Source organism: Platalea leucorodia (assembly GCF_965183815.1).
Source record: "Platalea leucorodia genome assembly, chromosome: 1".
NCBI lineage: Eukaryota > Metazoa > Chordata > Aves > Pelecaniformes > Threskiornithidae > Platalea > Platalea leucorodia.
In genome coordinates, this window is record NC_138823.1 from 97,282,934 (window position 1) to 97,297,103 (window position 14,170).

At 47.8% G+C, this 14,170-nt stretch overlaps 1 protein-coding gene across 5 annotated transcripts in view; it reads left to right on the forward strand.

The window, feature by feature from the left end:
• The first annotated feature begins 477 nt into the window (after window positions 1–477).
• HIVEP1 (HIVEP zinc finger 1) overlaps window positions 478–14,170 on the forward strand; it is a 131,667-nt gene continuing 117,974 nt past the window's right edge. For 4 of the 5 annotated variants that reach the window (XM_082311949.1, XM_082311951.1, XM_082311950.1 and 1 more), the window contains exon 1: window positions 10,943–11,348. In XM_082311949.1, the coding sequence (XP_082168075.1) occupies window positions 11,177–11,348 (172 nt within the window). In that variant the 5' untranslated portion in view covers window positions 10,943–11,176. Of the gene's footprint in view, window positions 555–4,570; window positions 4,718–10,942; window positions 11,349–14,170 lie in introns of those variants that run through there. The other variant, XM_082311952.1, reaches the window with a different exon arrangement.

Here is a 14,170-nt window from a genome sequence, read left to right on the forward strand (position 1 = left end):
AGAAATATTTAATTGGGTTTATTTGCTGAAGGCATCACGTGCCGGCTCCCAACGCAAAGCCCGGTGGAAAACCCGAGCGGTAACGAAAAGTTGCCGACACCTCTTTGTCGGGCAGCCCGGATGAAAATAAAAGACAAAAGACCCCTCCTCGGTGCCGAAAGCCCGGCCCAGGACCCCCCCGCCTTTTTGGAGGGGGAGGCACGGCGTTTCCCGGCGGGGGGGGGGGGGGGGGGGACGGGGGGACCACGCACACGCACAGGTTGTGCACACACACACGCACGCCCGCGGGCTGCACACGCGCGGCTGATGCGGGAACCCGGTCGCCGCGGCACAGCCCCCACCGGCAAAAAAAAAAAAAACAAACAACTAAAAAAACCCAAAACCAAAAAAATAAAAACCCCGGCGGCCCGGGCCAAAAAAGGGGCGCCGCAGCGGAGAGCACGACGCGCCTCCTCCTCGTATTTCCTCCCCCGCCCACTTCCAGCGGCGGAGGGGGCTCGCTGCCGCCCGGGATGAAAAGTTAGCCGCGGGGGGATGCGCGGCGCGGCGCGGCGGTGAGTTTCCCCGCCGGTGACGGGGCGCGGCGGGCCGGGCCGGGCCGGGCCGGGCCGGGGCAGAGCGGGCGGCGGGGGCGCGGGGAAGCCCGGCCGGGCGGGCGGGCCGGGCGGCGGGGAGGAACCTCCGGGATCTCCGCGTCAGCCCCGGCTCCCTGCGTGCGTGTGTGTGTGTGTGTGTGTGCGTGCGTGTGCGCGGCCGGCCGTGCCGGTGCCCCGGGGGCCGGGCCGCGGCAGGGGGGAGCGCGACGCGCACCGGCGCAGCGCCCCGAGGCGGCGGCGGCGACTTTTGCCCTCGGGGGAGGCGCTGCCTCGCGCCGGACCCCCTGAGGAGGCGCCCCTCCCCCCCGGCCGTTAGGCGGCGGCGGGGGGCTCGGCGCCCCCGGAGGCGCCGCACAGCCCGGGGCGGGGGGCGGGCGGGGCCGCGGCCGGGGCCGGGGCGGGGTCCCGCCCGCGAGGAGGCGGCGGTGCCGGCGGCGGGGGAAGCCGGCCCGCGGCGCGTCTGTTGTGCCTCGCGCTCCGCCGCCGTCCCTCCCCCACCGGGCCGCGAGGAAACCCCCTCGGTGACCCCTCCCCCGACCCCTCCCCCACCCCCGCCCGCCCGGGCCGGGCCGGGGAAGGGGGCGGGGCCGGGAGACCCGGTGACGTCACTGCTCCGGCCCCGCTTCCTGCAATAGAAAGTGAGAGAAGGTAAAACACCCCCCCACCCCCCGCGCGCCGCCGCCGCGCGCCCCTCCCCCCGCCAGTGACCGGGGCGCCGGGGGGAGGGGCGGGGCGGGGCGGGGGAGCGCGCGTCTCTCCCCGAGGGGAGCCCGGCGGATGCGCCCGGGCCGCCCCGCCCCTCCGGGGAGGCTCCTTCCCCCCCCGCCCCGGTCCCCCCGCATTGTGCGTGCGTGTCCCCCCCGCCGCCCCCCGGCCGCGGGGAGGGGGGGCCGGGGCTGGTCGGCGCCCGTGTGGGACATGGCGGGGCGGCCGGAGGAGGGGTCTGCCGCGGGGGGCGGGCGCGGGCCGGCCGGCACGGCGGCGGGGGGCTGCGGGGGGGGCCGTGCCGGGGGGCGGCGCCTTGGCCGGCCCCGGGGGGACGGTGCATGGAGGAGGAGGAGGAGGAGGAGGAGGAGGGGTGGGTGCCGGTGCCGGGCCGTGTGTGTGCGTGTGTCTGTCTGTCTGCGCCCGGGCGCGGCGGCGGCGGCGGCGCTGGGTCATGTTTGTGTTTGAGGTTGTCAAGTGAAGGAGGCTCCCGGCCCCCCCCCCCCCCCCCCGCCTCCCCCCCTTCTGCCGCCGCCGCCGCGCAGGGGTCGCCGCGTTCCCCGCCGCTGCCGCCGCCGCCGCCATCAGCCGCCGCCGCCGCGCCGGCCCCTCCGCCAGGTTTGCAGCGGGCCCCGCGGGGGGGCGGGAGGGGGGCTCGGGAGGCGCCGGGGGGAGGGGGGGGGGTGCGGGGCGGGACGGGCGCCCCCCGCCGCCCCCCGCGGCGGCCGGCGCCCCCCTCCGCGCGGAGCTGCGGCAGCCACAACACAATGTGTCCTCCGCCGGCGGCGGGGGGCGGGCGGGGACGGGGCGGACCGCAGGCCCCGCTGCCCCCCCGCCCCCGGGCCGCCGCGGCCCCTCCGGGACGCGCGGGGACTCCGCGCCCCGGCGGCACCCCCAGCCCCCGGCGGGCAGCGCTCGGGCGCGTTCGTCTGCGTGTCTGTGCGCTCCCCCCCCCCCCCCCCCGCTCTGCAGCCGGGGTTTGGGGCGGGGGGGCCCGGGGGTGCCGCGGAGCCCCGGCTCCGCTCCTCCCGCCCCCTGGCCCCGCCGGGTGCCGGGCTGCGGCCGCCCCCCCGCCCCCCCCCGGCATGTGTGCAGCGCTTTGTTCGGTGCGGCGTTGCAGAGGGGTTTTCCCAGGCTCCTCCCTCTTTATTCATTCATGGTTTTTTTTTTTTTTTTTTTTTTTTCTTTCTTCCCGTCCTCTCTCCCTTCCCCTTCCCTTCGCAACCCTGCTGGCACATACCGACGGCTCGGGGCCCCGGGGCCGGCTGCCTCCCCGCCCCGCTCCCTAATCTGCATTTTTTGGCCGCGGGGTGGGGGGGAGGAATATGTGACCGCTGCGTTTGCGAAGGCCCGCTTCTCCCTCTCCCTTTTTGTTGTTCAAATGGAGCAGGGAATGACTTTTCGCGTGGGTCCTGCGCGGTGTTTCCGCCGTGGCTTTCGCACGGCCATCTCTTCCCCCCGAAAGGATGAGTCCTGCTGGTGAGCGGGGGAAATCGGTGGTTTTAAAGCGTAAATAAGATGTCATTTGTGCTGCAGGGGAGCATCGGGAGGTGCTTGTGATTTACGGATACCCGGGGGATTTCAAACTCCGGCTCCAAATAACTTGCATAAAGAAGTGGTGGTCTTTATTGTAATCTTTAAAACCCTCCGCCCAGCAGCACCCAGCGTTCCCACCGAAGGGGGACGGGGGCTCGGGGGGGTGCTTGTTGCTTCAAGCAATCCAGCCACTGTGTCCAAGAGCAGGAAAATGGACCTGTTAGCATAAGGTTTTATTTAATTTCTAAATCTTTCTCTTATCCTTGCAGATGAAGTGCTATGAGTGAACAACTTGACAGGCTGTGTGCTCTGTTTTGGATTTTTTTTCTTGTTTTTCCTTTAACGTGCAGTAATACCCTAGTGAAGAACCATTAGTCAGAATAATATTTTCTAGCCTTCCTTTGTGTCAGTTGCAGTCAGTTTCTTCTCCTGTTTGGGTCCTTTTATGCAGCAACAGACAAAAGAAACATTAAAAATTAATGATTATATTCCTCAACACTCTGTAGACTGGAGGAGTGTTTGCAAGTAGTCTATTTTAAGTGGGTTTGAATTCAATTTTTGCAAAAACATGGTTGTCTTAACAAAAAAAATTAATATTTGTAACAAATACTAAAAATTCTATATACTTCCTCCTTCGAGTAGCTATCCTTAATCAACTTGTCAATATTAGGGGCCATTCTGAAGTTTACATACCTTTTTAAAATTTTTTCCTAGTGTTAACTTAAAAAAAAAAAAAATCTATTAACCTGAGGTAGTATTACTGTTTAAAAAAAAAAAAAAGTGAAAAGTTGTTAATGTTTTATTTTGTTTAGCTGGAAGAGTGGAATTACAGCAGTCATTTTCTTTTTTGAGTTCTTGTGCCGAAGTAGTTTGCCATAGTTCTGTGGGAGATTTCACGTTCTATAGGATTTCGGAAACTAAGCAAAGTGCTCCTTAAGCTGGAAGTAAATCGTAAGAATATTTGAAAAGTAAGAAAGTTTTGTTAGTCTTGAAAAAGGTGTAGGTTTGGGGATGCAAATGTAGGCTTGTACCATTTCAGCAGCAAATCTGTGCGTTAGGCTACTAAAAGAATTCCCTGGTCCATGGGGTTTATCCATACTGGGGCTTTGCTGGCTGCAGCCCCTTGTAAATGCAGGGGCTGCCACAGCCACGTAGGGCCACAGCAGGGCACAAAACTTGCTGTGCCACAGTTTGCAGGTGGGTCAAGAGCCGGTGTGATTCTCTGCTGTACGTCGATATTTCAGCAGAAATATCCCATGGGGAGTTCTTCCGGACTTGCACGCTCTGTGTATGGAAATCGGAGGTGACTGATGTTACAAATAGGGTGGATTATTGCTGATGCAGTGCGTGTTTGCCCTCCACTCTGTTCTCCCCCCACCCCGAGATGAAGATCTGTATCTTAAAGCCTGATGTCAAATTTTGTTTAGTTTTCTGGATTTACTTGCATGGGACACGAGTTGTTGGAAGATGTTTTCTGGCTAGAAAACAGCTGACGAATGTGGAAAAGTGTCTTAGTTTTCTCATGCTTCCTGAGTAATCCCAAAAGGAGTTTCACCCTGATGTAGTTTTCTTAAGATATTGGAACATTTCACTCCGTAAAAAGATAGGTACAGAAATATTTATTGCTGATCGCTAATTTCCGTAGCCGTTTGAGGATGAAAGGGAGCAGATAGGTATCTTTGTTTTCCTTATTAATGCATCTGTCTCATAACTTTTCTTGTCTCTTTTTTTAGCATACGGATTAACTGACCCCTTTGACAAGTTTATGGAGCTGCCATCTCTCTGCTTGCTGTACTTTCCGTTTCTGAGAGGAGAAAGTGGTGTATGAGATTAGAGGAAAATGCCTCGGACAAAGCAGATACATCCCAGAAATCTGAGAGGTATGTAGCTCTCAGCTGAGAAAGAAAAGCTCTTGGGAAGCTCGGTTGCCGTTTCAATTATGAGGTTAAAGGAATATGTATTTAAGAAGCCTGTTTTGATCCAAAAATAGTTCGCAAGCAAGTTTTTAGGAGTCATCTGCGAGGCAGCTCTAATTTTGAGAGAAAAAAGTGGAACCTGTTCTTATTCCTGCCGTCTGTGTGCTTGACAGCATTCTTGATATCCTCCAGCTTACAGCAATGACCAGCATGAACTTTGAAAATGCAAAGGAAGACGTAGTTTCCTTACTAGAGAATTTACAGTTGAAATATGCAGGGAGGTGGGAAATGGGTGTAACGTAGAAGCAGCACGAGATCTGACAGCCGGTAGTTGTTTTTCTCAATAGTAATCAATTTGGCTTGCTTTTGAGGGGATCAAGCTCTCCTCCCATGCATGCCTCCCCACTTATTTATCATCTCTGTCACCTCGGGCATTGCTAGGTTTGACCTTGGTCTCCTCGCTGTCCTGCCTTCGCACAGCCGACTGGTAGCCTGTTGGCTATGGACAGGAGCAAGCAGGCAAGCGACCTGCTCCACAAACTGGCAAGCTTATATGTCCAGACATTTCCTTGAACAAAATCCCAGTGCACTTAACCGAGCCCAGGACTGGCAGATGAATGTGAGGAATCTGATCCTATGGTTGTTTGTTACTGTCTTGGTAGAAGTGGCCCTGAAGGAATTAAATGAGAGGAAAAAAAAAATACCGGTCAGTTGACGAGCAGGCGTGTGTGTTGCGGCAGAACACTCTTCCATCCCCACCCTCGTACGCAGCTTTTGGGAGAACGTGCTTCCACCTGCACCCTCACGTGTAGCTGTCATCAGCTTTTTTTAATATGAATTTTACAGTTGCAGTGTGGAAGCATCCCTTCCGAGAATAAAAGCGATAACAAAACCACAAGTATCAACATAAAGTTTTGGGGGCAGGAACAGCATTTGATTCCGGTTTTAACTTTTTATGCCAAAACGCAACAAACATCCGCATGTGTTTCAGTTAGTTTACAGTTGAGAGAGGCTCTCAAGTCCTAGCGTATACAGCTGTATCCGAGACCTCGCGTTTGCGGGCTGTATCACTGCTACCACTAACAATCTCTGACAGAGAAGACATTTTTGCAGTGTCTTTATTCAGGAAGTGCTGAGCAGCATCGTTCAGTGTGATGGATAAACCTACATCACAGATCAGGAATTTCACATTTAGGTGATGCCGTTTTCCCCTTCTTACTGAATGTGAAGCAGTAAATTGGAGCCTGATTTTTAATATTGCTGCTTACCAAGTTGCTGACATAGCTGAGCTTATGTTTTCTGATAAAATATGAGAGAGATCTAATTTTAGTACTGTCTGATACCTACTCTTTTATTGCTTGAAACTTAAGAGGAGTTAAGTCTATTGTAAAGCTTTCTATTCACTTAAGTAAATGCATTTAAAATAAATAATCTAATTAAACTCTTAATTGTTTAAGAAATTAATTGCCTTTTTTTTTGCCTTGCGTAATTTCCCCAGTCATTTAGCTTTTATCGCCCCCTGTAATAGCAGTTTTCATCAGTTCCTATTTTTCCACAACTAATGGAGTTCTTGAATGAATTAAGATGGGTTAAATGTTGAGAAGGGAAATACAGGTATACAGTGAGACCATAATGTGAAATTATGTTGGAATGGTTAAATGATTGTTAGAACTACACAGGTGCTGCAAACTTCAACACGTTGTGAGCCTATGTTGCTATTATCGTGGATTATTAGAGGTGAAGTGATTTGAAAAATCAAGTTTACTTCTCATTAGTTATGCCCTATTTCCATTTTTAGTCTAGATAATGAGGAGAACTGGATTTCAGTTTCTTTAGTCATTTTGTCAGTCTCTGAGAATATTACAGAAAATATTTGCTTAAACTCTCAGTTTTTGCTGGAACTTGAGGAGGCTAAAAGACTTCACAGGTCTGTTTTCTGACAGCTTATTTTCACGTTTGCAAAGTTAGACCCATTAAGTTGACACTCTTAACCGTCAAAACTTTTAAAAAATGTCTTTTTTTTAACCCTGTGGTTTAATAGATGGTAATTAGTACCGATGATACCTAAATCTGCAAAACGAGTAAATGTCTGTGGTCGAAGGTGAAACTTGGCAAACTCTTATGTTTTATAACTTTAGGAAGACAAAGATGTAAGATTAAGTAACCTGTATTTTTAGGTTAAAAGTATTTTTAAGTTGTCTAAACCTGATTGTCACCTTTTGTACCATGTACAAAGAACACTCCATTCCCTTACCTGGCTTCTCCCTCCCTTGTCCCAACCCCTCTCGTTGCCCCATAGCAATCAAATCGCCAACAGCTTTAACTGGACTTGTCCAGAGCCCATCAATGTTTAACTTTTTTGAGAGATCGCTGTTGAACAACCCTTGACACTCTCTATACTGTTCTGCATCAGATGAGTTACTTGGGTTGCACGTGCAGTCCAAGTCATCCTGAACAATAAACAATCAAGTCCAAGAACCTAAAATATTTTCCCCTAAAAAAATCCCAACACAATCCCTCTCTCCTTCCCCCCCAAAAAAAACTACACAGAAAAATACCCACCATAAACACCGCCCCTCCCATTAGTTAATTTGAGGTTTGCTGCAGCATAGGGATAAGTTTTGAAGGTTCTAATATTGCCTGTGTTTACTGTAAGCAACCTTATTGTCTGGGGAAAAGGAAGGATCATTGTTTAATATAGGGAGCTAAATTTAAGATTTTGGCAGGAAACCTTAAGGCTCTTCTTTTTGTGACATGGCTTGATTCTACTTATTTTGTATACTTCTGAGAGAGCTGACAGGTTAATCTTTGGCAGATGAGCAGTGGCCCTGAAGTATCAGGATCAGTGAAGATCAAATTTATTTTTTGTGGTTTGTTTGTTGGTTTTTTGTGGGGGGGTTGGTTTGTTTGTTTGTTTGTTTGTTTGTTTGTTTTATGTGCTGGGGTCCTCTCCCCCTTCTTGGCTTTCAGTGTCTGTTTATAGATGAGTCAATATAGTGCTACGCTAACCTGATTTTACAGCAGGACAAAAAAAAACTGTATCAAGAAGATAGGATATGGGAAGCATTATTTTGCAAATCAAAAAAAAAATTAGATTAGTTGGCCATTTGTTTTCATGACTATGTGTTAGTGATATGGTTTTAATGCCCGACTGCAGCTGAATGAGCGCGTTGTATCTGAAGGGTACCAGTAAGGCATCTGCTGTGCTGTGCTCGTTTCATTATGTTGTTTTGTCACATCAGCCTTCCCTGCTTCTCACTGCGAATACGTCCTTACATGAAAAATGACTGCTTTGGTAGGAGGAGCTGTGCATCCTGCCTAGCTTAACAGCCATGGCCATCCCCAGCAGTAGGGATGAGTGGCTAAAATCTGTTTTTAGATTAGTTTTGCAGGTCTCAAAAGGATGTGGATTGGATGCGTGCAAGTTCTGGAAAATGCCCAGTAGTTTCAAAGGTGAAGGCCAAAGGCGTGCCTAGGAAAAGCCTGGCATGGGTTACCTGTCAGCTATGTGACTGGAACTGAGTTTATAAGCAGGTGTTCCTGATGTTTTCTTAGTCTCTTAAAGATGCATATCGTGTTGCTAATCAAAAGCACCATCACTCCCCCTCCAGAAAGTAAGTGTGCTGCAAAAGAGGAGAATATCTGTATTACTCAGACATCCAGAGGTTGTCTTTTCTTAATTTACTTTTTTTGTTGTATGAAGTTTTAGCTCACTAAAACTAACAAAAAGATTACTTTGCATGCGGTTAGACTCTATATTTACATGGCCAATTGATACACAGGTGTAACAAAACATTGCATAGAAGCTGTAATGTATTCCCAGAAGTACAGTTACATTAGAGTATCATGCTTTTAGCAGGGCTGAGTGGGCTTGGTTTGTTGTCAGATGGTTGTGAGGATATAGACGGAAAAACAACTCAGGTTTTTATTTACTTACAAGTACCCAGTTGCAGAGTTTAAAATGAAAACTTATTTATTACGTCTGCAGTGTTTAGCACAGTGCTCTGATTTGCCAATACAAAACTGTAACAGAAATATTTTTAACTTTGTCTCTTTCTAGATAAGCTTTCTGTTATTTTAAAGAAGACAGTTGTTGCTGTTTCTGTTTTTCCTTCTCTATCAAATATTTCTATTTGAAACAAATGGCGGACAGGCCCATAAAGTTCAACAGCAGTCTCTAAATCTTTTAACACCTTGCACTTGATAAGGAAATGCAAGTATAATACGCATCGCTTTGCTCGATGGCTTGATAGCTTTGCAGTAATCTGAAAAGCGTGCTTAAGGTTGCTGGAAAGCTGGATACGTTCTGGGCCTTACGATGTCCAGAAGGGCTAGGCATCTACTAGGTCTTAAGTGTGATTTAGCAAAGGCTCTTTGAGTTGGTTTAAAATTGTGATGTGCTTTCAGTACTGAAATAGGCCGGTCTGCACTGAAAGCTGACAGGTTGATATTTCTTATTAGTGTTTGGTCGTGTAGTCTATAAAACTTGAGAATCGATTGGTATGCTGTGCTTTAGCTCATGATTTGCATCAAATGACCTAAAAAACCTGCTGTGATTTCTCAAGGCTCACTTCTGTAACTTGTGCTTGCTTGGTTCAAAAGAAATGTGCAAGCACATTTGACTTTTGGGTCTTGGTATTGTTTCTGAGACAAAAATAGCGCTCCACTTTAGGGTATTTCTGGGGGGGTGTTGATGCAGTATTGGTCCATCAGAAGTGCTAGGGGTCTGTGCTCTGTGGTGTACCTGTGGATATCTGTAAAGATGCTGCATATGTGTCTTGCTTAAATTTCTGGAGCGTGAGAGACACAGGTGGAACAAGAAGTCAGAGTTTTGACTTGCTGACTTTGTTATAGAAATATCCCTTGATTCGGCAGCAGTTCTTTTTTCTGTATATTGGATTGTTTTGTATAATTTCTTCTACAAACCTAATTTGAACCCAAAACCTCCCTCATGAAGGTAGAGAGAATGCATGGCTCTGTTGGTGTACCATCAGCTGGAGTACCAGCAGATCCACCTGTAATGCAATGAATAGACCAGATCTCTTGTAGACCATACAAGTACTCTCTCTGTGCCTTGTATTTTTCATCTGGGATGTAGAATGATAATGTTTCTCCTTTTTTTGCTTGTTTTTGTTTTACTCGGAGTGTAAGATCTTTAGGCTGTTTCTTACAGTATGTATGGTCCAACATCTTGCACACTAAAGATCATCTTGGCTGCAGCCTTTAAATTTTATTGTAATGTGAATAATGTCTATATTTACATGGGAAAAACTGTCTAAAATACTCTGCAGTATAAGAAAGGCTGGATTTAAAGCTGTAATTTGCCACCCTTTCCCATCACTTGTCCTGTTCCTCTCTTGTCGTTCTGTGTCCCTAAATTTGATCATGTGTTTTCAACAGGGTCTAGTCCTGTTCACTGCACAGGATGGTTGGGGCTTATGTCAGTGGCCACAGGCGATGGACAAAAGCCTGTTGAGAGTGGATTGCAAGAGGGGAAAGAATAGTAGGGTGGATAGCACTGTTCAGCGTTGCCTTGAGACAGCTGTGTTTAATTCCTGCCTCTACCACTGAGTTTGTTGTGTGGGACGGAGTGATTCTGCTACACCTAACCTTTGCAGCCAGCCACTAATTGCGTGCGCTGCATTTTGCCTGAGTTGAGATGCCCAGGCACAAATTCTGAGTTTTTCCAACTGCAGTCAGTCCGCTATGCCTATGGTCTGGATGCAAAATACTGCAAGAGTGCTAAGTACCTTTAAAAAAAAAAAAAAAAAAAAAGTCGAGGTCTAGGTGCCTTAAGTTGAAGATCCAAGATCAGCCAGCACTTTTAGCAAATCTTGTAGTCTCTCTATGCCTCTCTTTTCTACCTGTAAATTGGAGATACCAGTACCACATCAGCATCTAAGGGCTCAGAAGATAAAGTTGTTAGTGTTGTGAAGCAGACACTTGGTGGCTAAATAACGGAAAAGATGGTGCAGAAACTGGTAGTAAACAGAGCCAAGCAGTGAGCATAACACATTTTGCACACCAGCTTAGTTCACGTAAACACCCTTACTTTTGGCATTCTCTAACTTCTTGCTGCTTCGCTTCACAATCTTAACATTTAAAAGGTATTCTTAAAGGTTACTTCCTAGCTTTTAAAATACCAAACTAAAAAACCAAGAAATTCCACCGTATTGAACCACCGCGCTTCTCATGTGAGTCATCGATGTGTCGGGACCTCAAACTGCAAGGCAGGCGTTCGCTGCCTGAGCCGTGCAGCATGCTGACGCACCCCGCGTGGACCAGGGGCTGGAGAGCCGAGAAAGAAATCGCTCCCACCGGTTCATCGTCACGTTGCAGAGTTGCGAGCTGTTGCTGAGAAAGCCCCTGCAGCCAGAAGGGAATACTCACTGCAGGAAGAGTCTCTAGAGAGGAACGTCTTTAATGTCATCGTTTCCCAGTTGCTTTCGAGACCGGTTTAAGCCATTGCCGCTGGAGGAGGAGGAAGCGAAGCCGTCCTGCCTTCCCCCACCTCAGATGCATGTTCCCACGTTGTGTTGCCCTCCTCGCTCGTGTGTTCGCTGGCCCCGCGGTGGAAGAAGTAGTGGCACCCAGAGTGAGTTATTCTAGCATGACAGGCGGGGGGTAATTTTTGTGCTGGGTTGGTTGGTTGGTTCCCTGATGCTGTACACCCTGCTGCTGGAGCAGGCGGCGGTGGCAGCCGGGGAGGGACAGGGCAGAGGCAGGGTTGTCTTGAGCCTCTTGCTTGAACTCATTGTGAAACTATGTTGGAAATCTCTATTTGCCATGTGTAAGCAGTAGGCTTTTTGAGCTTCTTTAATTGTCCAAAGACAGGTACAGGTTTTCATAAGGATAACAAAAGGTGTATTCCTTATTTCTAGTTTCTTAGCTTTTCCCTCCAGAACTCCCCTGTTCTGCTGACAGATTTCAAAACTGGGAAGCAATGGAGGTTCTTAATGGATGACTTTAAGCATTTCGGTGTACTGGTAAACCAGCAGGAAACTGAACTGGTCTCAGTTGACACCTTAATTAAAAATAAAATAAAACACTGCCTTTAAAATTTGGCGCAGAACTTTCATTCAGAATGAACAAAATTTGGCTAAGATTTAAGCAATTAAAAAGAGGTCCAGAAAGCCAAACTTGATTGTAGCTGGCACTGTCAGCTTTGAATTTGTATTTATAGATTTCTGCATATGCACGCTAAATATTAGGAAAAGAAAATGGGGATAATGCAAAGAGAGTCTGCTGGATACAGACAGTGGCAAAAATAGGTGCTTTCAGAGGGAGTTAAAATAACATGAAGAAGAGGGATAGAAGAATGGTATTCCAGCTAACCGGATTGCAAAGAAATACCTGCAGAAATGTTGATAGAAGAAAAAGAATGGAGGAAGGAGCTTAGTTCTGATCTCTTGATAGCAGAAAACAACAAATTGTGGTTTTTATGGAATATAAAATCATTGTAATTGCAATTAGAATCAGGCTTGAGCTGGAAGAAACTGGTGAAGGGTAAGGTTAAAAAAAATTGAATTCCTACCGAAACGGAAAAAGCTGCAATGAACTGGGGCTTAAAAGCTATGTGTGAGCCAGTTAGATTTCTTTCAGAATACAGTGAAGTGGAAACAGTGCAGATCTGTAATTCTGCCTCACCTTTACATCCTGTATCTTCTTTATTGCTAATTGAGCGTGGAGTAAGAAATGCTACGGAATTTGGCATTTGCTGAAGCATGAACTCCAGTGTGTTAGGAAGGTCATGAAAAAAATTGTAGCTGTGAAAAGAGAAACAAAAAGTAAGATTTCATCAGTTGCTGTTTCAAACATTTCTATTAAAGCAGGCAGTTGGCTCTGGGATGAAACCAAGTCCAGTCTTTTGAGCCCAGGAACAATTACATTTTATGAGTCCAGCTTTCTTAGGAGCATTTAGAAGAATATGACTGTTTGTTTGTTTGTTTTAAATCCTTGCTTCTCAGAAAAGGTTTGGTTTGCTGTTAGTGTATATGTAAGGTAACTCTTTTAATGGGGGGTGTATATGTCTGTGTGTGTGAACTTACTTAAAAAACAGACAAAAAACCCAACAGCCACTTCTAATATGTAACCATTAGAAATTAACATGTAAATAGCAAAATCCTGGATAGCCTCCAAAAGCTTGGTTAAGAGAGCTTCCTTGCAGGTGTATGGTCAGCTACATCTTAAATGGCTGTTGTGAAAAAGGCAAAGGTTTATGGTCTCGCATTTTTCTTAATTGACTTTTTACTGCTTTAAAACTCTGCAAGTTTCTCTGTTGACACTCCTGTCAGTATTTTCAAACTTTGAGCATCAGTCCACTAGACTTTGCAGTTGTGGGCTCTGTTAGTGCACAGTCTCCTAGCTAGCCCGATTAACTTTCCAAGAGCATTGTTGCCATTTAAAAACATCTCATTGCAATGAATTCTCTTTAATAAAAAAGGTACCGAAGGAATTTGCAGCATAGTACTCTTTCCTTCAAACTTGCATTGTGCCTGCGTTACGATGTTTGAAAGGGTTTGTGTGATAAATGCTTACCTGCTGCTCCGGGCGAGGATTCTGGGGCTGTGGGAAGAATTCCCGGTCCCTGGCAGGGTGGACAGGCCTGCAGGCCCTTGCTCAGGGAGCTCAGTAACGACACACAGTTGTCTGCGTGTTAGGGGGTAGTGTCTGTTTGACCTAACACTTTGCAAAATTGCTGAAGAGGTGAAAACTATTTTTTTCTAACCACAGTCAGTCGTTATCACCAAAACAGTCACCCTGTAGCCCACCTTGGTGTACTCGGGAAGCACATCTATTTTGGCGTTGTGTTGTTTTGGTTTGGTTTTTAATTCTGAAATTACTCATTTTCATGGCACGTATTTTGAGTTTCCTCTTATGATCAGACAATATAATTTCAAATTGCAAACTGCTGTAAATGTGCTGGAAAATGTAAAGGAGACTTCCTAGAGCTACACATTTTCAAAGAACTAGTTATACCAGTATGTATTTCCTAGACTTGTTCATTCATTGGTGTGTTGGACTTCTGTAGTAAGCATTTTAGTTCGGTAATGGCTTATGAGATTATGGAGAGAGAAACTCAGGCTCTTACTCAGCTGGAAAAATAAGATTTTTCCTTGCTATGTTAAAACAGATGAATAAACTGGACGTTAAATTTCCAAATTAGATGAGTTGGGTGAAGTGCAGTCTTTCCTTCAACTTGTTTAAATGTATCATAACTCAGAATATTTACATTAAGAAGAAGGAGGGGGGGACCCCTACGGCAGATGTGCACGGCCTTTGGTGACGCATTTGCGGGGGAAGTGGGGAAGCTCTTGTTCAGTAGGCAGGGCAGTACTGTTTGGTTTTGCGCACAAGCTTTTTAAATGCCCTTAAAGCTTCTCTCAGAATGAGGCTGCTCGGAGAATATGCTGACTT